A 20447-nucleotide genomic window follows, 5' to 3' on the forward strand; every position below is an offset into this window, starting at 1 on the left:
TAATTGTAACCCACGAACCACTCTGGTGATGAATATTGATAATGGGGGACGCTTAGTAAGGGTTGGGCACAGGGGGTACATGGGGATTTTTGTACCGTCTGCTCAACTTTGCTGTGAACTGTAAACTGCTCTTAACAAAACCTATTAAAGCATTTAAGAAATAGATAAAAGACAAGGTTGTTGAATGTCCTAATTCTCTAATAGAGAATTAAAAATAAGTAAATAGCCACAGCTGGTTGTTTCCATTCCTGAGATAAGTGTTGGTTATAATAACAGAAACCAAAACCTGTATGGGACCTATTATATTAGTAGGTTAATCACACTTCCATCTGCAGAGAGCCATTCATTACAATGTCAACCAAACTGACTTCCCTAGAATGAGACAACAGAATATCTTACCAGACAAAAACAGTTGGAATATTGCTAACCGCTACTCTAACAAGAGGATTGTGTAAGTCAGCATGTTTTAGATGAAAGGAGAGTGGTAATGTGGCTCAGAACAAGCACTGCCATGGCCATCCCCTGCAAAGTACTTCCTAACTCTAGGTCCAAGGCAGAGGTAGGCAACTAGAGATGACTCAGGCCCCCATCCCCAACAAATGTGACAAAGTCTGGAGTCATTATTAGAACTGGGAGATTTGTGATCCTGGCATCTAGAAGATAGGGTCAGGACACTGTTCAACATCCTACAGTACACAGGGCAGCCCTACACATCAGAGATTCAACTGGTGCTGGGGGGCTTATCCCTCCAACATTGAGTGTGGGGAGCTTGAGGGCATGGAGAAACCCCTCTGGAGACAGTTTCAAGCTTTTATAGTGGGCATGTGCCGATTTACATATAACAGTCATGATAGGCCAGAGATATACATACATATCGTCTTACCTAAGTCCAGATACCAAGAGTCCAGAAACTGCCATGTAGTCCGACCCCACAACAACAGGGGAATAACTCCTTGTCAAAGGAGCAAGGAAATTGTGCTTGCCAGTATTCTGACAGCACATTGTCCCCAAACAGTGTTCTGTTAGGACTTGACTGCTGCACAATGAGCAAGATTCTTCCATGAGGGTCCAAATTTAGGCCCTGCAGCAAACTGGTCCAAACTGTCAATGGTGTTGAGGTTAAGAAAACCTGGTCTATAGCACAGTGCAAAGGAAAAGGCAATGTTTACGACAAAACTCCTGCTTCCCATGAATGGACAATCTATTTGGGGATAAGCATAAGATAAGTAATAAAAAGGATCTCATTGTACAATGTGTAAGTGCCAATTACAAAGCCTTTAACCTATGTGCTCTGACACAGCTTAAGTGCTATAGAAAGGAGAGCCAATGCTGTGTTCTACATCAAAGAAAACTCAGCATGAGTAGCAACATAAATGTTCTGAATCCAAAGGATTTGGACAGGCAAATGCAAAAGGATATTTTAGGTGGATTGAGATATGTAAGCAGATATTCAGTGACCATAAACAGCAAGCAGGGCTTTCGGGGTAATAAATAACCAGCTCAGCCAATGTGAAGTTTGTGTGGCAATCCAAGAAAACACTTTCTTTTGCCTGTCTAGTAGGCTAAGGTGGCCAATGGAGACCTGGCTCTGTCATCTTAGCTGGATAGAAACCAGTGTGTGGGCTCAAAACTGGGATCTTGAACCTTTTAGGTGTTCCTGTAGAATTCAGACACTAAAATGCCTGTCACACAATCATGGTCCAAGGATGACAGCTCCTAGAGCAAACATCAAGGGAAGACAGGTTGAACTTGAGCTTTGAAGAAACTAAAGTAACAGGCTGGGAATTTACTTTAATCCTATTGTCTGGGTGTCATTGAACTTCAATATAAAGGCAGTGACAGGATGGAAATAATGCTTTAATCAGAATCTAGGTAGGTGATGGGCAAGTGGTCACTAGTCTCAGCTTTTCTGAATCACTTACATGTTTTAAAAGTATATTTTTAAATTTTTTTTTCAAATTCTTCATTTCATTTCTCCCTCTAAGAATTTAGGTTCATCTGAAAACTTGGCCCCTATTTGCTCATTATTGCATCTTCGGGAATCAGAACAGTACCTGGCACACAGTAGCTATCAGCAAACTATTGTTGAACAGTGTAGCTACAAAATACAAAGTAAAAAGGGCAGAATCATAGTGGTAGCAATGAGGTGGAGAGATAGGGACAAAAGCAATGTTGGTAAGATTTGCTGATTTGGAAATAGGGAAGTTAGAGTAAAAACTTAAGTGATGGGATTTTGGTGGCACCAACTGCTAAACAGAAAAGATGCAGATCTGGAGAAAAAATGGTTTGTTTTGTGGGTACCAGAATTATAGGGAGGGAGTAGGCCAGTGAATTAAACTTCACAAAACTTTAAGAGCAATGTAGCTAAAGGGGACTGCTAAGGTTAGCAAAATTAATAAGAAGGATGAAGGGCAGAAACTGAAGAAGGACCTCTGTTTAACACAGTGACATTTCAAAATTAAGTACATAGTTTTTGAGGATGTAGGGAGGAGAGTCACACACTAGCTACTCAAAAATTACTTTATCAGTACATCATTTTGTTTGGTCTGCATAGTTCAAGCCCATTTGGAACTTAAAAATTAACATTAACAATTAAAAATCAGAAACTACATAAAAATTGTTTTTTTAATTGTCTTAAACACTAAGTGGTCAACTTAAGGTCTTTGTTTCTTCACACAGGACTGGATGGAGCTGAGCATGGGTTTCTACCTATCTTGAAATGACTTCATCTTACGGCTCAATTCAGTATCTCACTTGTGCTATCCCCCTGGCTTCTATAGATATTAGAGTTTGAAGTTCCTGGTCTAGTGGCACTTGGTCTATGTTGACAACAATGATAACAATAAAACTGGTAACAGTAATAACAGCAAAGCACTTAGTTCCACACACTGTTCTATGTATGCCACAGAGGTCTTTTACCACTAGAGGGACATACTGCTATTGTTCGACTGCAAAGACAAAAAAAACTTAAGAAAGCTGTTAAAGGGCCTGTCTAAATGTCAACAGCCAGCCAGTGAAAAAGTGAGATAAAAACTGTCAGAGCTGTTGCCAGACAGTATTTGATTTCAATGGTAATAAGTTACTCTGCATGGACCTGAGTCTTTTTCCAAAAGCAAGCATTTCTGCTTTAGCCAAAAACTTCTACTCTTTTTTGCAGTGTGTCCAGAGACACATACACCCTATGCGACTGTGTGCAGTTAAACATTTTCCTTCTTCAACCTGTGCATAGCAAATCTCTGGTGAACTCCAGTTGAATTCCTCACCACAAAGCATGGACTTCATGGTACGGAGGGCAGGTGGTAGTGGTAGAGACCTGACCTCACTTTTACAGTGTGTTTTATAAAACACTAAGATATGACTAACCTTAAGAAGAATACTTTCTAACAAGATATGAAACAAACTCAAAAGGTTTTTAAGGACATTTAGAAAGAAACACAGGGATGACTATGATTGGAAGTTGTAACACTCCAGGCTGAGGAGACACAAGAAATCAAGAGTAAGGAGGACCACCACCTGGTGGTGTTCAGCCGGGGGCCCTAGGGTGTAGCACGGAAATGTCACACACATTAAGGGAACAGAGGCTTCCTAGAGGTAACACTGGGCACTCTGAGCTGAAGAAAATTGACTGATGAGATATTCTGTAGAATATACATGGAACAGAATGAAAAATTTGGGAAAAGTGAGAATTGGATTGGAAAATAAGCAGTAGGGCTCTAAAAAATCACAAGGCATAAAAGCAGCCATGAAATTAAGGAGTTAAGTCAAATCAAGAGCAGTGTAAACAAGGCATTTAAGAATCAAAAACTCACTCATAACTATTAGAGGTCTCTGCTATTTTTTCCTGACAACACACTTGAGAAATGTGAAGTAAGTGGTATGATATAAGCAGCAGGTTGCTTGAGTTAAAAGGCTATATACATCTGGAAAAGTACTATAAGTGACAAAGAATTACTCCATCACACCTTAACTCTAGAAAACCCACTCATTTTCTGTGTAAATACTGTAATACAATTTTAAAAGAAATTATAATAAATATTATTATAGGTGGGATGAAAGAAATCACTTAATAATGCACCAGTCAATGAGCCTGAATGTCCTTCTAAGTCTTTGCTGTGTATTGGGGGCCCCAGGGTGGGGAGAAGACAACTATTTGTTCTGTGCCCATTTTGTGTTACATACTAGTATAGGCCTTTTGACTTCAATATCTCATTTAATCATCACAACCATGTAAGGTAGACAAGGTAAGAATTTTACAGATGAATTTGAAAGTGAGAGAAGGATCACACAGCTGCTAGATGCCACAGCAGATAAACACTTCTTTTAAGCTTGTATCCTTTACACCTGTTTTGCAATGATGCTGATTGGGGTTAAAAACTGGCCTTGGGAGTTAAGAATTATGAGGCTAATTAGCCTTTCTGGACCTTGGTCTCTTCTTTTGGGAGACAATGCCAATTCTCATAGGGTTGTTTATTTAAATTAGTTGATTTGTTCATTCATCCGTCCAATTAGGCCATGGAACAAGGAAGGGAAGAAATGGTGGTGGACAGAGGTGGTAAGAAAGTCAATGGATCAGAAGTTTGGATGAGGTGAAAGAATTCTTGGAATAAATAGTAGTATCAAAACAGGTGATGTGGGGGATGGAAAATTCACTTTTGTTCACTGTTTTACCTGAAGTACATAGAACAAACGTAGGCATATAGTAAAAGTTAATTTTAAGTTATATTTTTAAATCAATTCACTTCAATAGCTTTTTAAGGTCTTAATTGAGGCATGGTAGCACATTCCTGTAATCCCAATTACTTAGGAGACTGAGGCAGGAGAAAGGCAAGTTTGAGGCCAGCCTGGAAAAACCACAAAACAAAATAAGTATTAAGATCTTAAATGCTCAGAAAAAAAAAAAGTTTCTTATTTTTCACATTTAAAAGTTATAAACTAAAGTTAAAATAAAGAAAGTAAACTAAGATTTCTAGTCTAGATCAGCACTCCTTTAGGACTCAAGAACCAACAAGCTCCTTAAATCCAACTGCTTAGCTAGTTCTGTGAAATGCCTGTGATGATCTCTTCTGAGACACTCACCACCTGGCAACCATCATAGTAGAGAAACGCTATCATAGTAGAGAAACGCTAAAGAAGAAATCTTTTTCTAAGCTATTATATCCAATTAATATTTTTTTGAAGGGAGCAGGTAAGTTTATTTACATGGACTTTATTATTAACTATGCTAAATTTTAAATAACAAAAATGAAAGACATTTTGAATCCGGGGATGCCTAAAGGCTAACATTAAGATGGTGGTCCCAGGAGTCTTGAGCCCAGACATTGACTAGAATGGACCATATCTACTTTTAAAGCAGGGAAGCACAAGAAGTTCAGTTAGTAAATAGAGTTAAATACTTGTCACCAAATCTAAGATCTCAGAGGTGATATTTTATTTCAATGGTAATAAATAATATGGTCACATAATAATTAGTAAAGTTACAATGATGGGAACCTTAAAAAATCTTATAAAAAAATTGGAATTATATCATAGGCTTTTTGCATATCTCATGACCATATGTTTTTCAAAGACATATTAATCCAAATTAAATACACATTAACTCACCAATGATAGAACTTCAGGGCTGAGAAATAGAAGAGTTTTAATTTAACATATGTGGTAGTTCAGAGAGAAAGAACTGTTACCAAACAGAGAAATAATTTTACATAATATAGCCATGCATCATTTTAAAGACTAACAAATACCCTGCTTCACCAAAATACTTGAGAAAAAAATTACACATTACCTAATTTGTTTGACATAATATGAAACTTGTAATAAATCCTCTACTCTGAAAAAAAATGTGGTAACTTGTAAAAAGTTCATAACATTTCATTACTAAAGTAAAAATACTAAATTAAAATGCTTCATCTATTTTGGTCTTCAGTGAGACACAAAAAGCCACTAATAATTATAGTACATTTTTAAGTAACTAAAAACATTATTTTCAGGAAAAACTATTTTGTCAATGAAAAGAAATCACTGATTCAATAAGCATTTGATCATTTTATTCACAAAATATAAGTAAGACTTAACATCCTCCTTCTGTTGAGACTTTTCTCTCCCAATAATTTTATGTGGAGGGCCTTGAAATATATCAATTACAAAACATGTTGAAAACATTTTTAAAATTTACAAATACAAACCAGTACTTTATACAAGAGTTCTCTACAAAGTTTGTTAATCAATGTAAAAAATACTTTGAACTGAATATAAGGCATGTTCAGTTTATGTTATTCTGTAGAATCATTTTTGCCTCGTTGGAGATTTTTCTCTTCGCCGGTCCTGATTTTTCTTTGATTCTCTGGAATGTTCAGAGTATCTCCCAGATTTTTCCCATCGTCTTTCGGCACCATTCTGATACCTATCCTCATCACTTTTAGAGCCTGAATGTTTTCTATTCTTTTCCCTTGACTTTGATCTATCTTTTCTTCTAAAATTTTCACTGTCCTGATTTTGGAGTCTGTGTTTCTCATTTTCAGAAAAAGAATTTCTTCTCTCTCTTCTCTTCTTTTTTGGATCACCACGTCTATTTTCCAAATCAATGTACATGTCCTCATCTCGGTTATTCCCAACTCTACTATAATTATTTCCATCGGAAGGAATACTTCTGTCTGACATGTGTTTTGTTATGGGATCTCTCCAATTCAGATCTCTTGAATTTTGACTTCTTTGTTTTTCTGACCTTCTTTCTCTCTCAGTCCTTGTTTCCTGGTGCTTTTGTTCTGGTCTTCTTTCTTCTTGTCTCCTATCATTTGTTTGTTGGTTCCTGATTGATTTATCTGCTTCTTTACTTCTAGTCTTCCCTTGTCCCTTCTTTCTTACATCTTTAGCTGCATAGGTAAAATGAAATATAGTTACTTTTTATTTTAATCTTAGTTCATAATTTAACAATAACATTTACTGATATATCATAAGTTTCTCAGTCATATAACTGGATGCAAAGTCAAAATGAATAGAAAGTCTGATGATAAACAATAATTTATTTAAATTTATTTAAATTATGCATCATAATTTTTAAGAATATACAATATCTCACAATTAGTTACCAAAGCACTGTTTCATACTCAAGATAGTATGCAGAAACTTTAAATTCTATAGCAAATGCTGTAGAAGTTTTTAGGAAGTGACTAGAAATGGTACATTTCCACACACACATACTTAATGACAAAATGGAAATTCCAGCTGATGTGTGTTATGTTATCATATGAAATATCATGACAGGTCCCCCAGTACATAATCAAAATACAGTGATTACATTCCCTAGCAACATTATTTCCTAAAGGTGAAAGGATGTACAACTGGGCTTATTTAACAACATCAATATGTTTTTCAAATAAAACTCTTTTTTCTATTAAAACAATAGTTCTGCTTTCTGGTGCTATCAGAGAGAGGCAATAGGTCCACCTACAAAGCCTTGGTTTCTGAAACCACTCTTGAACAATTCAATTTTACTGACATAACCACAAATATAAATACAGTAAAAAAACTCACCATTTAAGCTATAAAGAAAATTCAATCACACTACCTGTCTTAATTTGGGTACATAAATCAAAAGTGCTAAGATAACTAAAATTTATTTCAAAAATTTATATACAGAAAGAAGAAAACATAGAAGAAAATTGCCTAATCTTGCTCAAAGTCTACCCAAATCTTGCTGAGCCAAATGCCTACCCCTGGCACACAGTATAATCAGTTGGTTTGCCACTAAGGACTTATTTCTCTGGTTCCTTTCAAACAACTCAGCTGATCTGCAGCTACCCCAGCAGAAGCCATCTGGCCCTGTACTAAATCAATGTCCCCTCCTGACCCTGCTCTATACCACTCCCAGGGCTTTGCTGACGCTGAAACCCAGCCATATAATGGTATGCCATCCCCTCTCCCTCTGCTATGTTTGCTTTACAATTTTCTAATATGAGGGCAGTTCATTCTGCTTTTATGCTACTAAACATGTTATTAATAAAACAAAGTTCTCTACTAGAATTATATGGTAAGGCAAATTAACATTGAACCAGCAAGCTTCCTTACTGCAGCAGTTCATGCTGTGTTGTCATCTGTTCTCAAAACGAAGACTATGAAATAAATTTTGTAGAATTAAAAGAGGGAAATGTTAAATGAACAGTGTTTGTATATTTCAATTCAAGAATAAAAGTTTCTATTAGCAAATGGAATCCTGCTCTAATAATACAAAACACTGAGAGCCCCACAATTCTGGATGTCACATATTATGTGACATACACAGTCTATGTAAAACTATAGATACTATATATACATATAGACTATGAAACGTAGTATCACATGATCTATGTGATACTATGTGAAACACTTTGAAATAAGCTAGAAAGGAGAACATAGATCAGCTTTCTGATATAAAGCTCAGGAATAAGTGCTATCTCTCTGAAATATAGCATGAAAATACACAGGCACGCGCACACACATACCAAACAAGAAATAACATGCATTTTAGATAAGCAGACAATTCCCAACCAAGACACTATAATGCAAGAAAGCAGAGCTGATCTTGAGTGAAACAAAATAGATCTTTTCAGAAAATATGAACTAGAATTAAACTTTGAAAACATTTCACTACAGCATTTTCATTTCCAAGTAGGATAAAGAAGATTGTAGAAGACCTGTGCTCCTGCTGAAAACAATTAAAAATACCAGATAAAATTTTCCTGAAGATATGCAGCAACTGTGGCACTATAACAGAAGTAACTCTTAATTCCAAAGGTGACATAATTTGAACAAAATGAAGTAACAATATTGGATTTGAATCCATAGATTAAGATAAATATGCATGAGTCCATACTAACCTAAAAATATGGTTGAATTAAAATAAAGGGGGAGGGGGTGAGTACAACTCTTTCTTACAGAACAAATCCAATTACTAAATGTAGGAAAAAAAAAAGAGAGATAAATAGAAAAAAAATCATCATTAGCTAAAACCACAGTAATAAATGTTGAGGACAAGACCCAACAATGGTTGCCAAAATTAGTAAGTGAAAGCTGAAGGAGAGATTTCCCATAGTATTAAATCACTTCCCTATAAAATATTAATTTAATAGAGAAAAATAGTTTCCATGAAGACATCTAGTGGACATCATCTCAATTCAGCAATCAAGGTTAATGTCACTAAAATAAAACACCGATATTATAAACCCCCTGACAAGGTATACAAAAAAGAACACACCATTTCTATAGTAGCCTTGCCAAAATGCCTACTCTCATTCTAATCATGAGAAAACACAAATATCTATTTTGAGGGACTACAAAATAAATGAGCAGAGGATTTCACAAGTGTCAAAGGCATTAAACACAAAAAGTCTGGGAGGTTACAGTAGAGGAGAATGCAATGAAATGGAAGTAGGATCCTGAAAGAAAAAAAAGAACGTTACTTTGCTGGTTTGTCATCAATTTATGTACATTTTTTACCTCTGATGACATTCAAATAAGATCTGAAGTTTTGGCTGGCAATATTTTTAATAATATTCCAAGGTGAATTTCCATAGTTCAGTTAATAACTAAAACTATGATAATGTCAGAAGTTAACATTAGGAGGAGTTGGATGCAGATTTCTCTGTACAGTTTTTGCATCTATCCTGTAAGTCTAAAATAATGCAAAATAAGAAGCTGAAACATTAAAAGGCATCAGGGAATCTATGAAGGAATGAGGACTAGAAACGCCAAAACTTGAGAACGCAGAAGCACAGAGAAGTAAGCTGACATTTTATAGCCACTTTCTCCCTGGAAGCATCTGCTGATGCAGGGCTGCTGCTAAGGGAAGAGACAGAAAGACAGCAGGGTCCTGGCAGCCTGACGGGACTGGAGAAAAAGGACTGGGGACAGTGACTGGCAAGACATATATATCCAGAATAAAGAAGGAACTCTGTAAATCAATAGGAAAGATAACAGTGTTTGAGCAGCCATTTAACAAAAAATATCCAGATAGTCAATAAAATCAAGTGATACTCAACTTCATTAGTTATTAAGAAAATGCCAATCAAAACTAAAACTACAATGCAATCCCATTACATACCCACCAGAATGGCTAAAATAAAAAGATGGCCAATACCTAGCTGATGAGAGTGTAATTTAAAATAATAGATCAAAAATGGCAGTATTTACTAATCAAATAAATGCACATCCTCCAAAAGTGATTCCATCTATAGGTACATACCCAAAAGAAATGTGTACAGATGCTTACAGATGCTATTCAGCTTACAATGAGGTTATGTCTTAATAAACTCACTGTAAATTGGAAATACTGTAAAATGAATTTAATATATCATAGCTTAGCCTAGTCTACCTTAAACATCTTCAGAACACTTACATTAACCCACAATTGGGCATTGCAAAAAATATTATACCACATATTGCTTCCTGAAAAAAGATCAAAATTTAAAATTGGAAGTACAGTTTCTATAGAATTCATATAGTACTGGCATCACTGTAAAGTTGAAAAATCTTAAGTTGAATCATGGTAAGTCAGGGACTCTTTGCATAAACATATGGTCATCAACGATGCATAGAATATTTGTGAGAATATTATTTGTAAATCTAATGTCCATTAAGTAAAAAGGATAAATTATAGGTTGTGACACATTCACAGAGTAGGAAACTACACAGCAATGGGAATGAATGACCTATAAATGCAATAATTTGGATAAATCTCACAAACACAAAGAAAGAAATAAACCACATGAACTTCTAGATACTGGTAATTCTTGATCTGAGTGCTTGTTATTTGGGTGGGATCTCTGAAAATTCTCACGGCACATGAGGAATGCACTAAATGTGTGATACCTGTCAATTACTAAGACAAATTTTTATTATTAAAAGTGAAAATCTACAGCCCCTATATAAAAATTATGAATGATATTTCAGTCAACACTCAAATAAACACTTGCCAAGGAAATATCTTAACTTCTATAAAAAGAACTCCAAAATACAATTTCAGCACTATAAATGCTATAATGCACTACAGACAACAGTAATAGATCATCATTTATAGTAATTAATTGTGGCTTTTAAACAAATTCTTAAACTAAATAAGCAATTATAAGATTTTATTCTCTCATAAACATCACTAGAGATACACTTGTTAGAAAAGAGCAGAATGAATTATGAATGGGCTTCAGTACCTGAGGCAGAGCTCTTACTACTGGTAGATGAAGAGTCACTCTCCTCACTAGAAGACTCTGAACTGCTCTCGCTGCTGTCAGAATCAGAGTCAGAGGAGTCAGACTCAGAAGAGGACGATGCTGAAGATGAAGAAGTCAGGGAGGATTTATTTTGCTCAACATCTGGTTTTTGTGCCACAACAACCTTTGGTGTATTTTTAAGATGTTCACGAAGTTCATCCCTAATTAGAAATATAATCTGTTAAATTATGCCTCAAAGGCAACTGTAAGATAATTTTTTAAACTGAAAATAAAATTCTGAAAATTATCCTTACGTTAAACCTCCAAGACCTATAGAAGTAAAAAAGTTGATGGCAAACCGAGTATTTCTTGGATTATCTCGTGGTAATAATCCTTCAAAGAATGGTTGTAGAGTTCTAGAACAATAAAAAAGCATTAATAAAAGAGAACAAATAAAAATAGAAAATTCTTATATAGTCATTTTTCAGCCTACATATTAAATTAGTAAATGAAATGAATAAGGTCAAGTACTAACTTACTCAACTTGATTTCTACAACTATACAGTTAAGATTAAAAACTTTTTTATATACACACTAATACAGAGACTAAATATAAACACATATAAACAAGCACATACACATATATGTGTGCATATATGTTTTAATATGAATATAGAAAATTAGAGTAACTTCTTCTGTTTTCATACATACACTATATGCATACAAAGCATCAAGCAAAACATAGAGGAAATAGGGGAAGTAGTCAACAAAGGGAGAGAGCAAGGATGAAGACTGTATATAATTGCTTTATCTATGAAGGGGAACAAACAGAAAAACATTAACAATACAATTTGATTTGGGACATATGGTTGTGAGCTCCACATTGCATGACAATCCAATGGAGTCAGGGAAAAGTGTTTCACAGAAAAAGGTGTTTCATAGAATAACGTAAAATATAAGAATGATTAAGCATCTGCCAGACAGGTCAAGCAGAGAGGGACTGGGAGCAGCAGAAACAGAGGTAAGGAAGCATGAAAGAGCCAGACATGCTTAGCAAGCTTGGCAATATTGGTGTGATCACAGTACAACTTGCTGAAGAGGAAATAAATGAGCCTGATAAAGTAGACAGGCATGAAATAAATATCTAAAGCCAAAAGAAGGAGGAACAGGTCAAAAACAGCACGAGAAACCCAGTATAGATCTTGGTGAACTGTAACTCTGGAGATGCAGGCTGGGGAGGACACAAAGACTGACAAGAATGAAAAGAAAGGCAGGATCTACATGAGCACATGGTTTAATGGGGCAGAGACGTGAAGGAGCACGAGAACTGAGAAAGACTAATGCATTTGGCAGGTAGTCACTGAGAAATTTCAAAGGACAGTCAGTAATGTGAATTAGTAGTTGATCTAACTGAAAATGAACAATGTGAATAAACAGGAAATAAGAATGTTGAGCCAGAGATTACATAATAGTCCTAGAATAAGACCCTGGTTTTATATAATAATCTGAAAATTACCTAATATTTATTTGTATATAAATATAACTATTCATTCATAACAAAATATTATTTATCATTTCAACACCCAAAACTAGGGTAAAAATGAAAACAAAAACTGTAATTCTCATCACTGAAACATTCCAGTAAACATGTAAAAATAATTTTGTATATTCCAACTAAATTAAAAGAGGCATGATTCTGTGTTCTTACCACCTGAACATTTTTAGTTGTCTTGTGCCACATACCAGCAGATGCAGAGGAGACTGATGGATAAAGAAAGCCCTGGGGTGATTAACTCATAACTGTTTTACAACCAAGGGCGAATTGTCTGCTAACGTGGGCAAACCCCTCAAGGACAATAAGACTAAAACATACTTACTCATCCTTTAATCTTGCATTAAGTTTAGGAAGGCCCATGTATTCACACAGTTCCTGGAAAAATATTTTGACAAAAATTCTACTAGATGATGTAGTAGTTTCTTCACTCAGTTTTATACATTCTAGAACCTGAAAATTAAAATAGAAATAGATGATTTTATTATCTTTACTGGTTTTTAAACCAATTTTATTGGTTTTCAAAAAGCAGGACAAAGTGACTAATAAATTTAAACCTCTCTTGAAATTATGATATTTTCATCTTCAATCGTAATTATATCCAAATATCTTCTCTTATGCTGACATGTATTATTTCTTGGCAAAGTTAAGACTACTTCTCTATACTAATTTTTAAATGTTAAGATGCTGCAGAAATAGATTTCATTTTCTTCCTTGTGTAATGTGCTTTTTATAGCAGGGAAAATATGCTGCTTGAGCTCCTAAACTTCACTCAACAAAATATGGTCTGTATGCCACTTAGAGCATAAGGCCATAGTTCTGTACAGCACATAACAATACACAATAAAAGTAAAGAGAAACAATGATGGTATATTCTGAACACTAAAACTGTAGCTTAAAAAGTGAAACTCATAAAGACATAGTTTAGGGTGGAAAAAAATGAAAGTAATCTCCAGTTTTTATGGGTTATCTGTTCCAGGAGTCCATCTGTTAGTCAACTGTTCAAAACTTGATTTCATTTTCTCAAACTGGGAAAGAAGGAAGTAAAAAATTACTATGATTAGGCAGCTGGGTTGGCTTACAAATGCCTATTAATATAACTGAGTATACTTGGTATGTAAGGTACCACAAAAATTATCCAATGTTTTAAGATCTGTGTTGCCTTATTCTATCATTATGTTATTCTATCATATGTTGCTCCTCTCTTTCAACCTGGATACAATTCCTTTCTTTTTTCTTTTTAAAATTCTTTTAGTAGCTTGGCTTTTAAAAATAATCTACCACTTTGAAATCTGTATCATTGCCATGGATATATCACTCTTCTATTATATGGTACACTTGCATAAAGCTGGAACATATCTAATTCACTTTGACTGATAAGCACCTCTCATGACTGGACCCATAGGTGGTAGCTAAATGATGGCAGTGAATGAATAATAACTGTACAAAAAAAAAAAACAGCTAATAAAGACATTCAAATTTTCAATTCGGTGCACATTTCCTCTTAAAGGATATCTTTCCTTGTTGTATGACTACAGGATCTCTCTTCTATCCCTTATCCAATGTCAAAATGTCTGCTCAAAAGAACAGATTTTGCTATCAAAATCATTTCTCTCAAGTCCTAACAAGAGGAACCATGGAAACTTACTCTCTCAGAAAAAGGAACAGTAATTCAGAGATACATGTGCTACCAACATGGGGGTATGTATTTCTCTCCTTTGTGATGTGAGTATGTGTGAATGTGTGAATGTATGTGTGCACAGAAGATGAAAATATTAATATTTTCTCCGAAAATACTGTCATCACTATTAAAAGCATCTGACTGCTATATATCAAGGATATTATTTCTTATACTTGTGTATTATTTAACTTTGCTTTAATCCTCTGTTACATTAACATAATTTTAAAGATAGCAGCCAGAGTAAAGGTATTCCATTTCATTTTAATGCATACTTCTTAATAAAATAAATATGGTCACATATTTGAGAATAAAAGGGAATTAGGCAAGAAGTATAAATATTGACCCAACAACTTACACTCCATGGAAGTGAATCAGTGTACAAAAGGTGAGCAAACATCTTAGCAACATTTCTCAATTTGTTTGTTTCCAAGCGATGGATTGTATCATACTGCTCTTTGAATATGCTTTCAAAGGATTCCATGTATTCCTTTTTAAGCATGCAAAATCGCTAATAAGTAAAAAATTGAATGTTAATACCAGCAAAACTGAATGTGAATACAATTATGAACACATTAATATTCTTAAATTTACTGAATCAAAACTAAGTATTTTGTATATCTTCAAAAAGTCTTATCACTAAATCTTTCTACATGATGTTCAAAAAAAGATATTATACACACACACACACACACACACACACACACACACACGTTTTCTACCCGGATTTACATATCCTAAAACAAAATTAGACATGTAGTTGATCTGAGACACAAACATTTATATACTGAGAATACATACTTCTACCTCTATAGGTGGTTTGGAATAAAAATTACTTTAGATCATGATTTTCTGTGCTGCGTGAACATGTTCTTGACTTCATTAACTGATTTACAATTTTGAAAAGACATTATATACTTGTCCTCTATAGAGAAATTGTTATAAAGCATGGAGAATTTCAAAAAGTTCTTGAAGGATGATATACAATGTTAAAGCACTGTGAAACTGAAATGGGAATAAATGAAGCTAAAGATAGTGGGAACCCTAAGGAAGTAAAGAACAATTTGCCTTTATCGAAGAACATTGTAACATTAGACCAGACCACAAAGCAGAACTATTAATTTACTATGTTGGTGGTCAAAATTCTGACCCTTGGTACTTCTATTAAATTCTGAGATGAGAAACAAGGCTAGAACTCACCCCAGCTAGTAAGCCAAAAAATTTTTCGTATGTTCTTTGTTGGGCACAACAATCAAGTATCATATTGCAGAGTTCTTTCTATTTAGAAAAAAAGAAAATTACATTAACCATTTGAAACACAACGAATCTATGCTCCATAATAATTTCTCAATATGATAGTTAAATAAGTTTAAAAAACTTTTACAACTTTGTAAACTTTTAAAAATTATAAGCTTAAGCAAAGACTGAGGGTGTTTTGGAATAAGCCTTTAGTCTAGCTGATAAAATCTATAGCCATTTATGCAAATTAGATTAATTATCTCAGATAAACTGCTAAAAGGAAATAGAATTTTTAAAATATAGACTCACCAACACAATATCTAACAATTTAGTTATATACCTCCAAAAGATAAAAAAAAAATTGTTAAGAAATAAATGTAGGTAATATGGATACGGCAGAACGTGATGAGTCTTTTACAGAAGCACAAATGGGTGTGACTTCAATTTTAACTTAAATGACCCTCTGGATGATACAGACATATGTATTTAAAAGAACAAAGAAAAAAATGTGCATGGCTGAAATTTTTAGCCTCAAAATAAATGCTATGCATACAGATCTATCTATAGATGGATCTTGATAAATAGGTGGAATCATTCTGTAACTGCTGGAATATACTGTCGAATCACCTATTTAGATACCTTGAAAACTTCTGTGAAAATTCTGTTGATCTAATGAATGAATAAGTCCCTGATCAGAAAATACCACATCACAAATGTTTCTACTGAAGTAATTACAGATTTTAATTAATAAATGTGGTTTATTAATTCCTGAAATAATCCTAATAAAATATGTGTTGATTGTAGCAATTTCACAGATGAAGAAACTCAGGCAACACAGTGAATGGAGACAAAATAGGGAGAAATCATTCTCTGACCACCACTATAGAACTGTCTAAACATTAGTTTTTCATAATAAAACATTTATTAGAAAGTTTAAAATATTTTTTCCAAATACAGTAACTAAAATATATATTCTCTCTTTAAATAGAAAGCAGACCTATGAAAATTTATATGCTTTCAACTAATTTTTAGTTTTTTTATATTTTCAGTTAACAATCTTGACATTTTGTCAAATTTAACTACACAGATACGACCTAAATAAAAATCGTAAATATTCTAAAAATTACGTCAATAAGAATTTATTGTATACATCTATATGTCAGAGACCCTAGGGGGAGGGTCTCAGGGTAAAGAGACACAAAGGGAACCCTGGAGAAGAAAAGAACATATGTTACAAAATTCTACTACCCTGCATGATAGTTTATAGCTAACTGTGGGCTATTTAAATGACTTGACAGTGCATAATATTTTATATAGTACTGCACTAGAAGCTCATAATCTGCCATGAAACGATTACTCCAATCCTCATTTTGAAACACAGGAGTTACTTTCAAATGCCATTATGTTGCTAAATTTTTTAAATACAATATCATTCAACAAGTTAACTCAGTTAAATGTTTATAAATGAGTTGTGAAAGGTATACTTTACCAAAATTTCACAGTTCTGAAAATTTATGAGGCTTTCCTAAATTCTTCCATGTTAACTTGATATATTACAATTTACTTTAAACTTTTCCTACCAACATTGAGTTTAACAATAATAAAGCAGTTAATCAGGTTTTAAACAATAAAACATGACAATATGCTGATAGCATTGTTAACAGTACCACTTGCAAAACAAATTATTTTCTTCCCTAGGCTAAATGCAATTATAAAAGTTTATACCCTATGGCTTATCATAATTAAATATTTTAACATTTCAATTAAATATTATAGTGATCTTAAGAGTCATTTGAAAATAAATACACTCAGATGCTTCAAAATATCAAAATATGTTGAGGTTGGTGCTAGAATAACTACTGTATGGATTAATATTAATAAAATTTATGACTTAATTATACTCCTCAAATCATGTAATAAGATCATACAGTAATTTTAGTGTCAATTATAATTTTAAAAGCTAATTTACATATTTATTTCCTTCTATGGATGGCATATCAAGTACAGTATAAATAGGGACACTTACTATATATTGTTAAACAAACTGAAGATTTTTTTTTTAACTTCAAAGGAATTCATTTTTCTCAAAATTCTATACCAAGTCATGTTAAGAATGAATCATGTTTAAAGAATTAAGACAAAGAACTTTTTATCTAAAAGTGACTTAGCTCAAATAATCAAGAAAAGCTAGAAGAGCTAGAAATTTAACAGCCTTTTAGCCCCAAACACTCACTGAAGCATCTGTACTGGGTCTACCACTTATATAAAGCAAGGTATGAAAATAAAAACCACCAAAATGGTTCATGTTCCAAGGACCTGAAATCTACACAGGCAGAGAGCAAGTGAAAATAATTTAAAACAAATTACAAGATAATCTATTCGATCTAATCTTTATTTCTGGGCATTAGGGTTCAGAGACTTTGAATAATGAAGCATACTGAGAAAAAAAGAAGAGTATCTTGGGGCTAAAAGAAGGCATCAAGTGATTTACGATTCACTTAATCCCTGATACCTTGCAGAGTATTGGACATACAGTATATGCTGAATACATTTTTGTTCAATGAATTAATGAGTGAAAAAAATAATAGATTCTTCTGTATCCATTTAGAGCAATGCAAAAGTGTGATCTTTGTAATCCCTACCACAAAAGAAGGCATTTGTTCATAAAGACATGGATCAAATTTCCTACTATATTTAAGTTACAACTTGATTTATAGGCAATCATTCAGAAATCCTACATCAGGTATGTTTTTTTCAGAGAATCATCCTATTTTTCCAATATTCCATTCAAACATCCTGTTTAATTCAATGGAGTGAATAGCATACATGAAACACCCCCAGGACTCCTGAGCTTTGAGTTATTAGAAAATTACAGAAAATGTACATTTTAAAAATAAGTATTTAGCACTGTGTTACTATTTCAATTTATAAAGTCTATTTATTGCCTTAAAGATTTTCATAACCGATATGAACGTTCTACTGAGAGAAAAAGAATGTTAACATACTGTTTGACTTTCAGGAAACTCCATTTTCAGCAGTTTGTGAGCACATTCTTCAAAATCTAAACTGGAAATAAAATGGTAATAATAGGTAAAAGCTTACAGCAATGAAGTGTACCACTCTGTCATATGGGAATACTACTATACTACAGTTTTGAATAAACTCTTTTAACTGTATTGCTATTATTTTATTTATGTATATAAAGCCAACATAGTTCTAATTCTACAAAGAATGTAGCACCAATAATATACTATGTAATATGGATGGAACCTTGAATTATGTTAAATAGGAGGTGGCCACAAATAAAAGGCCACATATAGTATGATTCTATTTATAAAAGTATTCTGAATAAGCAAATCCATAGATATAGGAAAATATTAAGGGGCTAGGCAGTAACTGCCAATGGATATAATAGATATTTGGTTTTGGAGTGAAAAAACTGTTCTGGAATTAGTGATGATGGTCGTACAACTTTGTGAATATACTAGAACAACTACAACATACTTGAAAACAAGGAATTTTATTGTATATGAATAAAATTAATTTTAAAAGGCAAAAAGAGAAAGATAAAGAATATGCATCGATATTTATTATTCTCTCAAACTAGTCAAACTCAAGCTGTAATTAGTCAGATAAAGGGTTTCTGTCATGTATGATTTTCTTCATTTTAAGGCGGAAAAAATAATAAAATACATGGCTGACAAGTTTATCTCATTTATATGATCATATTAGGCTTATCAAATGCTCCTCAGCTGCTCACAGGTAACTGACATACAATAGTGGTAAATTCTTCAGTCTTAGCAATCTTTTCTTTCAAAAACTGGGGAATAATAACTGCATATAAAGAATTAATTAACTATTCTGATTTGACAATCCAATATTGGAAGACAAACGTAAGTAATCTAAATCCAGTTACTAGATCTCAAGGAATACTTTGTAATACTTAAGGTTTTCTAAAAAAATCAGCTGTTCTATTCTACATTAAATAAATCTAAGGAAGAAAAATATCAGTAACTACATCCAAAAACTTAGATAAAACAGGTTTCACTTAACAATGAGGACTAATACAAACTAAAGGCATAAAATGTTAACATTTTTCACAAGTATTTATAATCAGCTAAAACTTCTAAGAAATATATTTTCATTCATCATTCACAAATACATACCTACATCAATAATAACAACTGAAGGTAGAAACATCTACAGGATACTATACTGATTTATATTTAGTCCATAATAAGCACATTAGAAGGATTTTGAGACAAACTGATTTAATCCTCTTGTTTCAAGAAAGAAAAACAACAAGACTTGGAGGTTTTTGCTAGACTTGCTCCTGGACACAGTCCTGGGAGTAAGACGGGAATACAGAAATACTTTATGACAATTATTCTTTCTCACTCAATAAAGATGTCACAATTAACATTTAATTTGAAAAGCAATTCTTTGATATGTACATTCTGCAGTTGGGAAAAATCATAATTAAGACAGGGGAAAATATAGATCCAGTTCCTCATGCTTACATTAAAATCCCAACACAGAAGTGGAAATGATATTCTACCATAGTACAACCCCACCTAATTTTACCAGGTATTGTATGTTTTACATTTCTCTAACTCTGTTACATAGTTTTTCATTTCTCCCTGATTTAAGTAAGGAAGAGGTAAAAGATGGTCCAGGAGGCCAGCATGACAGCTAGTGCTTAGTCAACATTTTTATAAGTTATCTTAGTTCACACCCAAACAAAGGGCTTCCACACTTATACCAAAAAAAAAAAAAAAAAGTATAAAAATAGTAAATA

At 33.5% G+C, this 20447-nt stretch overlaps 1 protein-coding gene across 2 annotated transcripts in view; it reads right to left on the reverse strand.

The window, feature by feature from the left end:
* Nucleotides 1–5639: 5639 nt before the first annotated feature.
* Cwc22 (CWC22 spliceosome associated protein) overlaps nucleotides 5640–20447 on the reverse strand; it is a 59152-nt gene continuing 44344 nt past the window's right edge. For both annotated transcript variants that reach the window (XM_026392037.2, XM_026392036.2), the window contains exons 14-20: nucleotides 18655–18715; nucleotides 15611–15688; nucleotides 14769–14921; nucleotides 13058–13185; nucleotides 11495–11596; nucleotides 11181–11401; nucleotides 5640–6869 (exon numbers count right to left, since the gene is read on the reverse strand). In XM_026392037.2, coding sequence (XP_026247822.1) covers nucleotides 6283–6869; nucleotides 11181–11401; nucleotides 11495–11596; nucleotides 13058–13185; nucleotides 14769–14921; nucleotides 15611–15688; nucleotides 18655–18715 — 1330 coding nt within the window. In that variant the 3' untranslated portion in view covers nucleotides 5640–6282. The remainder of the gene's footprint in view (nucleotides 6870–11180; nucleotides 11402–11494; nucleotides 11597–13057; nucleotides 13186–14768; nucleotides 14922–15610; nucleotides 15689–18654; nucleotides 18716–20447) is intronic.

The sequence above is a fragment of the Urocitellus parryii genome, chromosome 1, assembly GCF_045843805.1.
Source record: "Urocitellus parryii isolate mUroPar1 chromosome 1, mUroPar1.hap1, whole genome shotgun sequence".
Lineage (NCBI taxonomy): Eukaryota > Metazoa > Chordata > Mammalia > Rodentia > Sciuridae > Urocitellus > Urocitellus parryii.